This window comes from Erythrolamprus reginae, chromosome 12, assembly GCF_031021105.1.
Source record: "Erythrolamprus reginae isolate rEryReg1 chromosome 12, rEryReg1.hap1, whole genome shotgun sequence".
Classification (NCBI taxonomy): domain Eukaryota; kingdom Metazoa; phylum Chordata; class Lepidosauria; order Squamata; family Dipsadidae; genus Erythrolamprus; species Erythrolamprus reginae.
The window spans coordinates 19,009,173-19,025,035 of NC_091961.1; the positions used below are offsets into that span (position 1 = coordinate 19,009,173).

The 15,863-nt window shown below is 43.0% G+C and overlaps 1 protein-coding gene across 1 annotated transcript in view; it reads left to right on the forward strand.

Moving 5' to 3' along the window:
* Nucleotides 1-15,863, forward strand: part of ROBO4 (roundabout guidance receptor 4) — a 77,861-nt gene that overhangs the window by 59,061 nt on the left and 2,937 nt on the right. Inside the window, exon 16 of the mRNA XM_070765307.1 lies at nucleotides 8,783-9,189. Coding sequence (XP_070621408.1) covers nucleotides 8,783-9,189 — 407 coding nt within the window. The remainder of the gene's footprint in view (nucleotides 1-8,782; nucleotides 9,190-15,863) is intronic.

Sequence of the window (15,863 nt, forward strand, 5' to 3'; positions counted from 1 at the left end):
CAAAAGTTATTCCTATGCTTAACTTAGCTTTATTGCAAAACACACACTGCTACTTCCCCTGCATTTTAATATAATAATAATAGTAATAGTAATAGTAATTTATTAGATTTGTATGCCGCCGCTCTCCGAAAACTCGGCGCAGCTCACAACAACAATAAACAATATATTACAAATCCAATAATTAAAAACTAAAGCTAAAAACCCACTATCATTTAAAAACAGTCAATACTACCCAATCAAACCACACATAAATCTTACTAGTCGACAAGGGAATACATCAATTACCTCATGCCTGGCGGCATAGGTTGGTCTTCAGAGTCTTGCGGAAGGCGAGGAGTGTGGAGGCAGTTCGAATCTTTGGAGGGAGTTTATTCCAGAGGGGTGAGGCCGCCACAGAGAAGGCTCTTCCCCTGGGTCATGTTGTGTTTGATCTGGGGGGGAGGGGCATGGCCTGGGGTGTGTTGCCAGCTTGATGTCACTGGAGTTGAGAGCGCCTGTGGCCCAAGCATTCTGCCACCGAAAACAGAGCTCAGTGTGGCTCCATTTTTGCTACAATGCCCAGCCAGCGACTTACCCCTGGCCAGGATTTGCGGCAGGGCCAGGGAAACGTGACCCTCGGCGTAGCCGCCATGTTGAAAGGCCGGGATCTCGCGAGATTTCGCGAGATCCCAGCCATGCCTTGTCATCGGCACTGACCAATGACGTTGCCGGGGCGGGGCCTGCTAGCCCTTTATAAAGGGCTGCGCAGGCTCGGGGCTTCCTTTTCGCCCCGGACAATGAGCAGGCGAACACCTGCCCGCCCTCCCTATCTGTCAGTGTGCTACAGGGGTCGCCCTTAGGGGACTGAATAGGAATTTTTGGTGGTCTCGGGATCTTTCTGCGACTGTTTTTTCGCCTATTCCACACTGCAGTGCGGGACGGATGGTTAGGGGGTGTTTTCGCTCCCCGATTAGTTCTAATTGGCTTACCTATGGTCATTGGGTTGGCAGGTTAGGGGCGGAAATTGGGAGGGGTTTAGCAACTGCGTGTTCTCCGTTGGGCATCTTTGGGGATGATTGGCAGACTCTCTCCAAGGGCTCATGGTGGCTTTTAAATCGGCCTGAGCAATTGGGGAGAACCTGCCTCTGGGTCTCGCTCATTTCAATTCCCTTTTAAGGATTGGACGGCGATACCTCCCACATGCATGGCATGGCTGGGATCCAGGTGAGGGCGTGGCCCCTTCAACAGGATCAGCATGGAGCTACGCCCTAAGTTGCCCCGGAAGTTTTTATTATGTCATTTCCGCCCAGGAAGTCTTTCAGTTGACCTCTGAGGGTCCATGTTAGGTTGATTTAATTAATAAAAATGACCCAGTTTTAAATCAAGCTCTGTGTCCACATTGTTATCCTGCCTCTGCTGCAATGACCTTCTGCCAGTAAAAATGGAGCCCCCTGAGCTCCATTTTTGCTAGCAGAGGACTGCAGAAATACCCTGCTGTTGAAAACGGAGCTCGTGAGGGCTCCAAGGTCTATTCCAAGCTTCATTTTTGCTGACAGAGGCATCATGGGCCAGATATAAATACCCCGCGGGCCGAATGTGGCCCATGGGCCTTGAGTTTGACACCTCTGATCTAGAGTCTCAAAAATGCAACCGCGGGATAAGAAAGCTAATATTTTTGTGACTTGGTCTCTCACCCCAAAGTCTTGAAGAATTCCACATGACTAAGTACTGAAAACATAACATAGACAAATTAAACAAGCCTGCACCCTCTTGTTTGCCCCCTTGTGTTCATGAGGATACTCTTAGAAGCCTTTGTGGTTCCTCTCACCTCTGAGGTGGGCTTTCTGGAGCATTTGCCACACCTTCCTTTAATGCTAGACTGCTATTTCTGAAAACCTTTGGGCAGGATGTGGGTTGAATGTAGTGTTTGATCTGGAGACTGTTGCATGGTGGCAAAATGTTTCCTATTCCTTAGATCTCAGCTGTGGTTATGGAGTGGTGAAAAAAAACAGTAGAAGGTTATTCATACATATAATGTGCCCTATAGATTGGTAAAGCAGGGGGAGTAGTAGAGTTGTTTACCATGCAAATACCTCTCTGGATAATTGAATAATAGTCATAACAGCGACCGATTAGGTCCCACAGAGTGGGCCTCCTCCGGGTCCCGTCAACTAAACAATGTCGGTTGGCGGGCCCCAGGGGGAGAGCCTTCTCTGTGGCGGCACCGACTCTCTGGAACCAACTCCCCCCGGAGATCAGAACTGCCCCTACTCTTCCTGCCTTCCATAAACTCTACTTTAGCAAAGGTGGATTCCTGTACCACATTTAAATTTCCTTACCTAGCTCCATAAGTGGAGTACTGTGAGTGGCAAGATCTTCTCACCAGAATGGCGAGATGATTATGCAGTGAATTCGACTGAAATAGTGTTGTTGTTCAGTCACTAAGTTGTCTCCAACTTGTCGTGATCCTGTGACTATAATGCCGACCCCTCCTCCACTATCTCCTGGAGTTTGTCAAAGTTCACGTTCATTGCCTCCATGACAGAGGTGGGTTCCTCCTAGTTCTATAGAACCGGTAGTAACATAGTGGCGTGGGTCACTGCAACCAGCAGCAAGCTTTTATTTTATTTATTTATTTATTGGATTTGTATGCCGCCCCTCTCTGCAGACTCGGGGCGGCTAACAAGAATGATAAAAAACAACATGTAACAATCCAATTTAATAAAACAACTAAAAACCCTTATTATAAAAACCAAACATATACACAAACATACCATACATAACTTGTAATGGCCTAGGGGAAGGAATATCCTAACTCCCCCATGCCTGGCGACAAAGGTGGGTCTTGAGTAATTTGCGAAAGACAAGGAGGGTGGGGGCCGTTCTAATCTCTGGCGGGAGTTGATTCCAGAGGGCCAGGGCCGCCACAGAGAAGGCTCTTCGCCTGACGGGACCCGGAGAATGCCAACTCTGAGAGACCTTATCGGCCGCTGGGATTCGTGCGGTAGAAGGCAGTTCCGGATGTATTCTGGCCCAATGCCAAACACTTTGAATTGTGACCGGAAACTGATCGGCAGCCAGTTCAGGCCACGGAATGTTGCAGAAATGTGGGCAAATCTAGGAATCCCCACGATGGCTCCTGCGGCCGCATTCTGCACGATCTGAAGTTTCCGAACACTTTTCAAAGGTAGCCCCATGTAGCCCCAAGCTAGTCTTGCCATGGCCCTGAGCTAGCTATCTCGGTGGCACTATAGGCTCCACCATCTTGATTTTTGCTTCTGTGCATGCACAGAAGCTTTTTAAAGTATTGCACATGTGCAATGGGGCGCTCAACACACCCATGTGGCAGATTCCCTGAGCAAGTTGGCAGCAGGAGAAACCAGAACCCACCCCTGCTCTATGACACTATCTAATCATAGCACTATCTAATCATCTTATCAGCTCATGCTTATTCTCATCCTCCCTTTTTCCTTTTGGCTTCAATCTTTCCCAACATCAAGTCTTTTCCAATGAAATAAATATTGAGAAGTACAGTGGTACCTCTACTTAAGAACTTAATTCGTTCCAGGTTCTTAAATAGAAAAGTTTGTAAGTAGAAGCAAATTTTCCCATAGGAATCAATGTAAAAGCAAATAATGTGTGCAAACCCATTAGGAAAAAAAAATAAAAACTTGGCATTTGGGTGGGAGGAGAAGGAGGAAGAAGAGGAGGAGGACAGTTGCTGCTGAAGGAAGAAGGTGAGGTGAGAGGAATCAAAAAATCCAAAACTTTAAGGCTTAAAAAAAAAGAGGGACTCTGAGGCAGTGAGGAGGAGCACGCGCCTTCCGTACACCTGGTGCAAGGCTGCCTCCCATACACTGTGCCAGAGAGAGAAACCCAGGCGGGCGAGAGGGGGGAACCTGCCGCTCCTTTGACCGAAAGGCAGCAGCTGCTGCTGCTACCTGCTTCCTCTTCCTTCCCATGCTAAAGGGCTCCCCTCTCCTCTTGCTCGCTTGCTCGCTTTGTAGCCGGCACCTTTCCTTCATTGTGGTGTCTCCTCGCTTTGGCTGAAGCAGAGTTGATCCAGCCAGTGCAATGTGCCTCCTTTTGCCTTTCTGCGCCCAGACACTCCGGGAGGCAACCTTGCACCGGGTGTATGGGAGGCAGTGCGAGGGAGTCACTACAGCGAAGTGGTTTATTCCCTCTCCAAGCACCCGGACAAAGGAAAACGCTCCGTTCACTCTGGGCTGGTCAGAGCGAGGGAGCGTTTCTTTTCTCTGGGCACTGGCAGAGGTTTATTCCCTCTCCAAGAGCCCAAAGAAAGGAAAATGCTTTGTTCACTCTGGACTGCCAAAGCCTCCTTAAGCACCACCGAAAGGCTCCTCTGGCAGCCCAGAAGAGCCAGAAATGGCCGGGATTAAGGGGAATGGCAGGAAACTGGCCGGGCCTTCATGCCATTCTCAAATTTCCTAGGAAATTGTTGCGGGCTTGGGTTCTTATGTAGAAAATAGTTCTTAAGAAGAGACAAAAAAATCTTGAACACCCGGTTCTTATCTAGAAAAATTCTTAAGTAGAGGCGTTCTTAGGTAGAGGTACCACTGTATTCAACTATGGATTATCCCAGGAATTAAGGTCAGAATGTTAGTGGAACACAATTGTATGTTCTTGTTAATTAGTTATGCGTGGCATTTCTTGTTGTATTTTGCTCATCCTTTTAATTGCATTTTTTTATTTTGTTCTATATACTTTTAGCATACTGGGTTTTTTTTTCTTCTATCTTGATGGCCAGCCTCCCAGTTATTTATTTAAGAAGGATGGCCCACGGCACATTTTCTAAATAAAGAAATGAAGTGAAGAACAACGTGTCCTTGTTTAAGTGGCATCCATCTTGTTAATTTAACATCTTCTGTGACCTTGTATTTTAACTGAGCTGATGAGGAATCCAGACATGAAGATTTACACAGTTGCCAGCCAAAACAGCCCTCTATAATATTGGTTTTCCTTTCCGGGTGTCTGTAGCTGAGCCAGCAATTTCACCTACATTTCTCCTTTCTACAGAAAACAGCAACATTATTTCAATTGAGGTCTGTGGCTAGCCTCTACCACAGGACTATTTGCATGTGCTTAAGACAGTGTTTTCCAACCATGTCAAGTAGAAGATGCATGGACTTCAATTCCCAGAATTCCCCAGTCAGCTGGTTAGGGAATTCTAGGAGTTGAAGTCCACATATTTTCTAATTAAGAAACACTGGCTTATGAGGTCATGCATGCTTAGCAGAAAGGTTCAACCTCTTCTCAGCCTACCAGTTATTTATTGGGTAGGATTGACTATAGAAACCAACAACAAAACAAAGATAATTAAGCAGAAATATTCCCTTCCCATAGGCTTATAAAATTTATGTATGGTATAACTGTATGTATGACTGATCTCTTAAATTGGGGTTTTTAGATTTTTTAATATTAGATTTGTTTACGTTGCCTTTTTACTGTTATTAGCCGCCCCGAGTCTCTGGAGAGGGGCGGCATACAAATCTAATAAATACAAATACAAATACAGATGATATAATAAAAACCATTATGAGCCGTGGTGGTGCAGTGTTTAAAGGGCAGTACTGCAGGCTACTTCTGCTGCCTGCCAGCTGCCTGCAATTTGGCAGTTCAAATCTCACTAGGCTCAAGGTTGACGCAGCCTTCCATCCTTCCATCCTTCCATGGTGGGTAAAATGAGGACCCAAATTGTTGGCAATATGCTGACTCTGTAAACTGCTTAGAGAGGACTGTAAAGCAGTGTGAAGCGGTATATAAATCTAAGTGCTATTGCTATTGCTTGTAAGGCTTTTAAGGTCAGCATTATTTGTGAGGGTTTGCTCCCAGGATCCATAACACAAAGGGTACAGTTTTTAAGGGGAAAAAGATTTTATCCATGAGGTACAGTGATACCTCATCTTACAAATGCCTCGTCATACAAAGTTTTCGAGATACAAACCCAGGGTTTAAGATTTTTTTGCCTCTTCTTACAAACTATTTTCACCTTACAAACCCGCCACTGCCGCTGGCATGCCCCGCCTCTGGACTTCCGTTGCCAGTGAAGCACTTGTTTTTGCGATGCTGGGATCCCCCTGCCGGGATTCCTCTGCAACATCACAAAAACACAGAAGTCCGTAGGTGGGGTTTCCGATGGAGGGGAACCTCAGGGGTATCCCAGCAGCGCAAAAATGGGTGCTTCGGCTGGCAAAAAGGGTGAATTTTGGGCTTGCACGCATTAATCACTTTTCCATTGATTCCTATGGGAAACATTGTTCCGTCTTACAAACTTTTCACCTTAAGAACCTCGTCCCGGAACCAATTAAGTTTGTAAGACAAGATATCACTGTACTTTGGCAGGAAAATATTTTTCGAATGGCATGAGTTTTGAGCAGTGTACGTTGGTGGAAAGCCTTGGTAGGGATCGAATAAATAGTAGGAATCAAGATAGCAGGTAACCCTAAAGGCTATTTGTCCGCCCTGTGATGTGCTGTTCCCTATTTTATCCCATTTTTGTAGATAAGCAACGCACACACACATACCACTCATCCATTCAGTTCAGTTGGGTTTGCATGGGCGAAAATGACTGGGCAGTTTGATGAGAGACAGACGCACAACTGATTTTATTTTATTTTCTGCTGCTTGGAGTTATGACAGAATGAATCCAAACAACTCATCACATGGAGTGATATGTGCTCCTTCTTCACCCCTGACTGAAGTCTTCCAGCAAAGAAGTGGGAAGGAAGAGATGGTTTCATCTACTTCCCTTCACTATCACACTGCTTACCCTATCTGAAACTAGGTGTGAGTGTGGTGTGTGATCCTTTTGATTGACAGCATCAGAATTGGAAAACCTGCAAGAAAGGGGAAGGATAGAGAAGACCTCTTTCTCTGGTGATGACCATCATAGATGGACACAATTATAATATTCCCAGGCTGAAATCTGCCCTCTAATTTAGCTACCCTCCTTTGAAAATGTCTATGGAGAGTCTCAATCGTCCAGGTCATGGTTGTCTCAAAGAGGCTTTTTCCAAAAGGCAACTGGACTTTCTTGGTTTTTTCCTTGAAAACATTTCACTTCTTATCCAAGAAGCTTCTTCGGTTCTGACTGAATAGTGGGAAAGTTTGCTTTTCTGATGCATTCACAGGATGCATTTTTATTTATTTTGTTTTATGTTATATTATGTTACGTTGTGTTGTGTATTATGATGTGATATGATGTTATATTATATCTTGATGTATTAAAATACAGTGATGTATTACAATACAGTGCTTCCCCCCCCTTCACCCTAATTAATTGCATTTTTTTTAATTTGCTGGTTTACGACTGGATTACAAATTGAATGATTGAAGCTTGAGCTCAGGTTGCTGCAAGGATGAAAATTAGCAATTCCCCTCTCACATTTGCTGCCGCCCAATCACCATCCATTTGCCATTTTTAGAAACTGTAATCAATGCCAAAACACATTTAGTACCTTTGCTAATCGGATGCTGAACTCTTTGTCCTAATTTTATTCATTTGCTATTGCAGCTGTTATAGCTGTTGCTATTATGGTTTGTCTCACAGTCAGCCAGATGTTTAGACTGGATTCGGCATTTTTATTCACCTATCGAGTCCTCCCCAAGGACCCACAATAGGTCATTGTTGCTATTTGATATTGGTGTTCAAAGATATTGTGGCAGGATGTAAGGTGTTCTAAGTAAAGCTGTCTTGCAATTGACTGATGGTGATTTTGTCAATGTCACAGACGGTGCTCAAGAGGCACTCCAGCTATTTTGGGATTTTGCTTTGTTTGTTTGCTGCGGCAGTTGTTGTAGCTGCCATGGTGGCAGAGTGGTTAGAATGCAGTATTGCAGGCTAACTCACTGCTCATTGCCAGGAGTTTTGACTCTAACTGGCTCAAGGTTGACTCAGCTTTCCATTCTTCTGAAGTTGGTAAAATGAGCACCCAGGCTGTTGGGGGCAAGGGGCTGACTCTATAAACTGTTCACAGAGGGCTGTAAAGCACTACGAAGCAGTATATGTGTGATTTGTGCTATTTTATATGTTGTAAGCCACCCTGAGTCTTCGGAGAAGCATGGCATAGAAATCCAATAAATATATTTATAATAAATAATTCTGCCATTATTATTATTATTTATTATTTATTAGACCTGTATGCTGCCCCTCTCCAGAGACCCGGGACGGCTCACAAAATACAGTACAAAACAATATGTATACAAATCTAATAGTTAAAACTGTAAGCTAAAATCCCTTAATCTTAAAAAGCAGTCAATTTACTCAATCACATCCACACATAACATTTAATGGTCAGAGAAGGAGAGGTCATGATCTAACTGCCCCATGCCTGGCAACATAGATGGGTCTTAAGGCTCTTGCAAAAGGCGAGGAGGGTGGGGGCAGTGTGAATCTCCAGAGGGAGCTGATTCCAGAGGGCCGGGGCCACCACAGAGAAGGGTCTTCCCCTAGGCCCTGCCAGACAACATTGTCTGGTCGACAGGACCTGGAGAAGGCCAACTCCACGGGACCTTATCGGCCGCTGGGATTTGTGCGACAGAAGGTGGTCCTGTAAGTAATCTGGTCCGATGCCATGTAGAGCTTTATAGGTCATCTCCAACACTTTAAATTGTGTCCAGAAACTAATTGGCAGGCAATGCAGGCTGCAGAATGTTGGAGAAACATGGGTGTATCTGGGAAGAGCCATGACTGATAGCGCGGCATTCTGCACAATTTGAAGTTGCTTCTATTGCTGCTATTATGCAGGTTCTAACACCAACATGGTCTTCTCTCTCTTTTAAGGGAGCCAGATGACAGTGACTCAACCACTTCCCACATCCTCTTTCCATCCCATAGCTATGGCTATATCTGTGGTCCTCTGGCCATTGAGCTTCTGGAAAACGATGGGTTGGATGAAGATGAAGATCCCAACATGGTGGAAGATCCCTGTCCATCCACCAAATTCTTCCGCAGTTCCTGCCAAACTCCATCATCCAGCCTGAGTGAAGATGAGACATCCCTAGGAGGCTCCCTGGTGAATGGCTGGGGGTCTGTTTCGGAGGACAATGGCACGAGCACTCGCTGCAGCCTGGTCAGCTCTTCAGACGGTTCCTTCCTGTTGGACGCCAACTTTGCTCAAGCTCTGGCAGTGGCAGTGGACAGTTTCTGTTTTGGGCTGACAAAGAAGGAAGTTGACAGACCTTTGACAGGTAATGGCATCTGGCCCTCCCCTTCGTCTCGCTGGATGGAACCCCAAACTATCTTTGGGTGTTATCTGTGCTCCATTATAGGACAAGATAAATATATTTTTCTTTCATTGCAAAGACATTAAGTCTATGGAGAGGGCCTCCTCTGGGATTCCAGATGCCTTCAGCACAGTTCCAGTTCAAACTTCAATCATAGCATTCAGCTTTTAAGTATGTGTTTTTTCCTGGTGAGACTGGTCTATCAGGGCCAGGGGTAGGCAAAGTTGGCTCTTCTATGACATGTGGACTTCAACTCCCAGAATTCCTGAGCTAGCATGATTGGCTCAGGAATTCTGAGAGTTGAGGTCCACAAGACATAAAAGAGCCAACTTTGCCTACCCCTGATCAGGGCAACCTGGTCCAGTGTTCCCTCTAATTTTTTTTTGGGGGGTGGGTGGAAAAGTATAGTGTCTGAGCGGCAGTCCCTTCGGGACTGGGTGGCACAGAAATATTAAATAAACAAACAAACAAACAAACAAACAAACAAACAAAAAACCCACCCTGTTTTGCCTCAGAGAATTTCAAAATAAAATACTGTACCGTGTGTCTATAACAGTGAGCTCATAATAGGGCAACTCTATCAATAGCAAAATGTCACTTAAATAGTTGAGCTAGTTTCAAACTAGATTTTGATTTTCTTTCTCTCTTCCTTACTCCCATTCTTTTTCTTTCTCTCTTCCTTACTCTCTTTTTTCTGTTTCTCTCTCTTCCTCTCTTCCTCTCTCTCTCCTTCCCTCTCACTCTTTCCCTCTCGGCTTCTGGGCTGGTCTGGAAAACTCTGAGTTGATGATGATTTTTAAGTGAGCGATTGCTCACTGCTCAGCTTAGAGGGAACTATGACCTGGTCTACCCATATATAGGATGGAGCACACACTGATTCCGCTTTCTCCTTTCAGCCCCAATTCAGGAGCCTTCGTAGGCTGTCACTTTCGTGACAAACTATTTTTGTGTTTATTTATTTGTTCGATTTCTAGGCTGCCCTTCTCCCGAGACTCTGTGTTGAATTTATATTTACCGACAAAGAAATAAAAGGAAACCAGTATAGATCTATTTCAAGCTATTTAGCTCTCATCAGCTAGCCATACCCTTCTGGGATTCGAACCCTGGCTTATTCAGCTTTTAATTTTACACTGTGCTAATTGTCTGCCTGGAAAAAAAAAGTCTTTTTCCTATTGTAATCCCAGTAAGTTGAAGAATTACTTTCTATGCCTCTTGGTGATATTCTTAAACTGACCTTATTGCTGGAGATGGGGAAGGATGCTGCTCTAGGGTGGTTTGCTATTGCTCATCCTTCAACTTTCTGAGGTTCCCTAGGAAGAGACCATTAGTAATAATGTTTTTTTTCCGTTTTTTAAAAAATGAAGGTATGAAAAACCAGGCTGGTAAATTGTCCATTGAAAATCAGAGCATTTCATTTCTAGTCCATTTCATTGCTAAGTGTGAGAATAGCGAATTCTAGTCGTAAAGAATTCACTGGCATTCTCTTTTCCTTTGAAAGAAATGTCAAAAGCAAGCTCACTTTCATCTAGTGGATAAGAACCAGTAGAAAACATTTTCAGAAGTTTTCTGCATGGCATTCACCCCCCCCCCCAAAGAAGTTAAAAGTACTAGAACAGAGAGCAGAATAAAGAATGGGAGAAAAGCTTGATCGAAGGACACCTCCAGAGGGATCTGAGAAAAATCTCCTGCCCAAAAACTCTGAAGAATCATTATCTGTCAGGCACAACAATATTAGGATGAAGGAACCCAATAGAAAACAAGTTTTCTGTCTTCCTGCCCAGCATGAATCATTGAGGCTGCATTATGAACAGATATAGCAAGGCAAATGATTTCTCTTGTGCTATAAAAGCTGAAGATTTGCAACTGGTGGAGAAGTAAAACATTCCAATGCATTTTAGTTCGTGTCAGTTCAATAACATTGACATCCCTTACCAGCTGTTGCAACATCATTCATTGTTAGTTAACTTGGTGGACAAGATGTTGGCAGGTGAAACTAGGGCCTTTTCCACCCCGGCAGTTGGAAAATCCTACAAATGTTAAGAGCAGAATCAGCATTGCCCCAAAGAGAGTCAGTCTCTCTGGGGCAACAAAATTCAGCAATAGAGTGGCTGGGGTTTTTGTGTGTACAAAGTTATAACAATGTTTATATACACGATATTGTACTAATAATAGAGAAACATTAGGACAGGGATGGTAGACACGCAGATGCACTTATGCACGCTCCTTTTGTGTGTGTGTGCTCTAAAAAAACCAGAAGATTTAATTTATATGGTATCTTCTGTTCAGGTTTGAGCACTTCCATTCAATCTCAGTTCCTGATAATAATGGAGACAGCCAGGAAAGCAGAACTTGATTTATCACTGCAGCAATTCTCTGTTGCTGTTAGAGTAAGGATTTTGCTTTGGGGTTTGATTTTTCTCTCCTTCTACCCATTTTGAGAGAGTTGAACATGCCAAAAATTGATGACCCAAGCAAGGAAGCCAAAATAATAATAGTAATAATAGTTTTGGGGGCAAATTTAGAAGGAGGAGAAGAAAAAGGAGCAAAAACGGCTTCCAGACAGAACTCTGCAGTCCTGGAACAAAACAGCCAGATGGCTGCTCCTAGGCTCCTTCTCTCAAAGGCAAAGACGAGATTTCCACCTTCTCTAATTGATTCCTTTGAAGCTTTCCCAAGCTCTGTCAGTTACTCAGCCAGATCCCTCTTTGTCATCCAGGCTTAAGCTGCTTGATCCTTACAGCCCTCTCTATCTCACAACCAGATTCCTGTGTTTGTGTTCCCATCCCTGCAGTGCAAAACACAAAGGGATTTAGGATCAGGGCATCTTGAAATTTTCCGGGGTTGGGGGAATGAGTGGTTTCAGCCTTTGAATGTCTCTTCTTTATCCAGGACATAGAAACATAGAAGACTGACGGCAGAAAAAGACCTCATGGTCCATCTAGTCTGCCCTTATACTATTTCCTGTATTTTATCTTAGGATGGATATATATTTATCCCAGGCATGTTTAAATTCAGTTACTGTGGATTTACCAACCACGTCTGCTGGAAGTTTGTTCCAAGGATCTACTACTCTTTCAGTAAAATATTTTCTCATGTTGCTTTTGATCTTTCCCCCAACTAACTTCAGATTGTGTCCCCTTGTTCTTGTGTTCACTTTCCTATTAAAAACACTTCCCTCCTGGACCTTATTTAACCCTTTAACATATTTAAATGTTTCGATCATTTCCCCCCTTTTCCTTCTGTCCTCCAGACTATACAGATTGAGTTCATTAAGTCTTTCCTGATACGTTTTATGCTTAAGACCTTCCACCATTCTTGTGGCCCGTCTTTGGACCCGTTCAATTTTGTCAATATCTTTTTGTAGGTGAGGTCTCCAAAACTGAACACAGTATTCCAAATGTGGTCTCACCAGCACTCTATATAGCGGGATCATAATCTCCCTCTTCCTGCTTGTTATACCTCTACCTATGCAGCCAAGCATCCTACTTGCTTTCCCTACCACCTGACTGTGCTGTTCATTCATTTTGAGACTGTCAGAAATCACTACCCCTAAATCCTTCTCTTCTGAAGTTTTTGCTAACACAGAACTGCCAATACAATACTCAGATCGAGGATTCCTTTTCCCCAAGTGCATTATTTTACATTTGGAAACATTAAACTGCAGTTTCCATTGCTTTGACCATTTATCTAGTAAAGCTAAATCATTTACCATATTACAGACGCCTCCAGGAATATCAACCCTATTGCACACTTTAGAGTCATCGGCAAATAGGCAAACCTTCCCTACCAAACCTTCCCCTATGTCACTCACAAACATATTAAAAAGAATAGGACCCAGAACAGACCCTTGTGGCACACCGCTTGTAACCTGTCTCTGCTCAGAATACTCACCATTAACAATAACTCTCTGATGTCTATGCTTCAACCAGCTGCAAATCCATTGAACTATCCAGGGATTAAGTCCAATCTTCACTAATTTATCTATCAGCTCTTTATGTGGAACCGTATCAAAGGCTTTGCTGAAGTCCAGATAGGCAATATCCACGGCACCACCTTGATCCAACCCCTTTGTGACATAGTCAAAGAAATCAATGAGATGATTTGCCTTCAGTAAAGCCATGCTGATTTGGGTCCAATAAGTTATTGTTTTTAGGTGATGATTTATCCTCTGTTTGAGTAGAGTCTCCATCATTTTAACTATAACTGATGTCAAGCTAACTGGCCTGTAGTTACCAGCTTCTTCTCTACTGCCCTTCTTGTGGATAGGCACAACACTGGCCATTCTCCAATCCTCAGGAACATCTCCTGTTAACAGGGATTGGTTAAACAAATCAGTCACGGGGGTAGCAATGACAGACTTTTTACATAAAGCATTCAGACTGGATCGCCTGAAATAGCTGCATTTCCAGAAGACATTAGATCACGCTACTCTTCAATCCATTACAATTGCAAGGGTTCCATTTTAGTCTCTTTTGCCTTGTTGCCGCCCTATCTTTGTAACTGGAGAAATAACTGGGCAAATATTAAGTTAACTTTCCCTAAAATCACCTTTCCCTGAAAACAGAAATGTGCATGCTTTTTTCCTGCTTGAGCAAGAACTGTACTGCAAATTACCGAAAAGTGCACCATTATCTTCCCATCTATAAGTTAACAATGGATTGGTTCACATGTTTACACACAGCGCAAACAAAGGAAATTGAAACAAATAATAATAATACATGATGACATCCAATTGGTGTTCAGCTGCAGCCATTAGTAGAATGGAAGCATGAACTGAAAGCCTCAGGCATCTGTAATTTGCTAGCTATAAATTAATTGTGACTTGAATTTTTCCCTGTTGATCATTTCCTTAAAATGCACACATACTGTATATCCATTTGGAATCCATTATAGAGACTCAAGGTACTTTGCAGTTGTGGTTGGGTTTTCTTTTTTCTCTTCTGCCTTTTTTGCCGGCATTAGTTTATGTTCTGCGTGAAACGTTCCTTGGAAACAGAGGAACTATTTGTGGTTACCCAAAATATTCCATATATTTAGCTCTTCCCCCCATTCCAGTAATTATTCTAAGAGTCCTTGTAAATTAGTTAGAGGGTTCTAAAGCATCTCAGGCTAGGAATGGTGGGATTTGATGTCCTGGGGTCACTGGATTGTTGAAGGCTAAACAAAATAGTGCCTATTTCCGTACACACCATGTGTTTCCCCTGGGTCCACTTATGCAGACAGTTGAAGCTTCGCCTGAGCTATAATGGACCATTATAGTTATTTGTTGCTTTTATGTCCTCCAGAAGCTCAAGGTGGTGGACATACTAATTTTGCACTTCCGATAACCCAGGGAAGCTGCCTGAGCTGAGAGATAGCAGCATGTTCTCAATCAATCCATAAGCTTCATGGTGGAGGGAGAGCCTTTGGCTCTCTCGGTCCTAATCCAAATGACATGGCTTGACATCACGGTTCTCACAATACGTTGTGTTGTGGTTAGCTCTGGCCCAGCTCCTGCCCCAAGGACTGTGGATGTGGGGGAGACATCCACATGTTGCAGGCCTGTTTTGCCCCCAGTGGAATCTGCTGATGAAGGCTCCTCTGACCAAGAAGACATGAGTGACAGGGAGGAAGAGAGTGTGGCAGACAGCTCAGAAGGAGATCAATTATCTAGCTCCTCCTTGGATTCGGAACAAGAGTTAATGATACAGCCACGCATGCAGAGAGCGATGCATAGGCAACAACAACTGAGAGATTATTATCAAAGAAAATGAGGCCACCAGTGGTTGGGTGGGGCTGTGGTAATTAGGGAGGCTGCTATAAAGAGCAGCCTGTGGGTTTGGCCATTGAGGAGGATTATCTGATTGTTGTGTTTTGTGACTGCTTTACTGACTTTGACCTTTTGTGTGCTGATTTTTCCCCGCTTTGAAACTAAACCAGAGCATTAAAAGAAAACCAAATTAAAATGTTTTATAGATGGCATCTCCCACCAAATAGGATAGCAAAAATGTTTCCCAAAACATCCCCATTATGTTGGAAATGCAAGAAAGATATAGGAACTTATTACCATCAATGGTGGACATGTGGTAAAGCTAAAATTTATTGGAAGATGATTGAGAAGATATTAAAAGAAATATTAAAGCATGATATAGATAATACCCCGGAATTTTACTTATTAGGAATTACCAATCAGACTTATAAGAAAGAAACTCTTTATTTAATCATACACATATTAACTGCGGCTAGAATAATATATGCGCAAAATTGGAAGGGGGAGGAAATCCCCAAGAAAGAAGAAGTTATAGCTAAAATATTAGATTGCGCTGAAATGGATATGATGACAAGACGATTAAACGATCAAGAAGATACTAAATTTTATGAAACATGGAATAATATATATAAATGGTTAGATAAGGAAAAATAAGAGATGTATTTGTTTTTATTTAGGTAATAACAATATTAATATTAGCTCAAATGTATTTGTTGATGATCATGATATAATAGTTTATTCACAAGCAACATATTAAGAATTTTGGTTTATGTATTTTTAGTAGTTGAGAGTTGTTTAAATGTTTGATTAGATGAATATATTATACATAAGCAACATATTAAGAATTTTTACTTATACCGTACTTACAGTGCATTTAAGATTTGAAAAT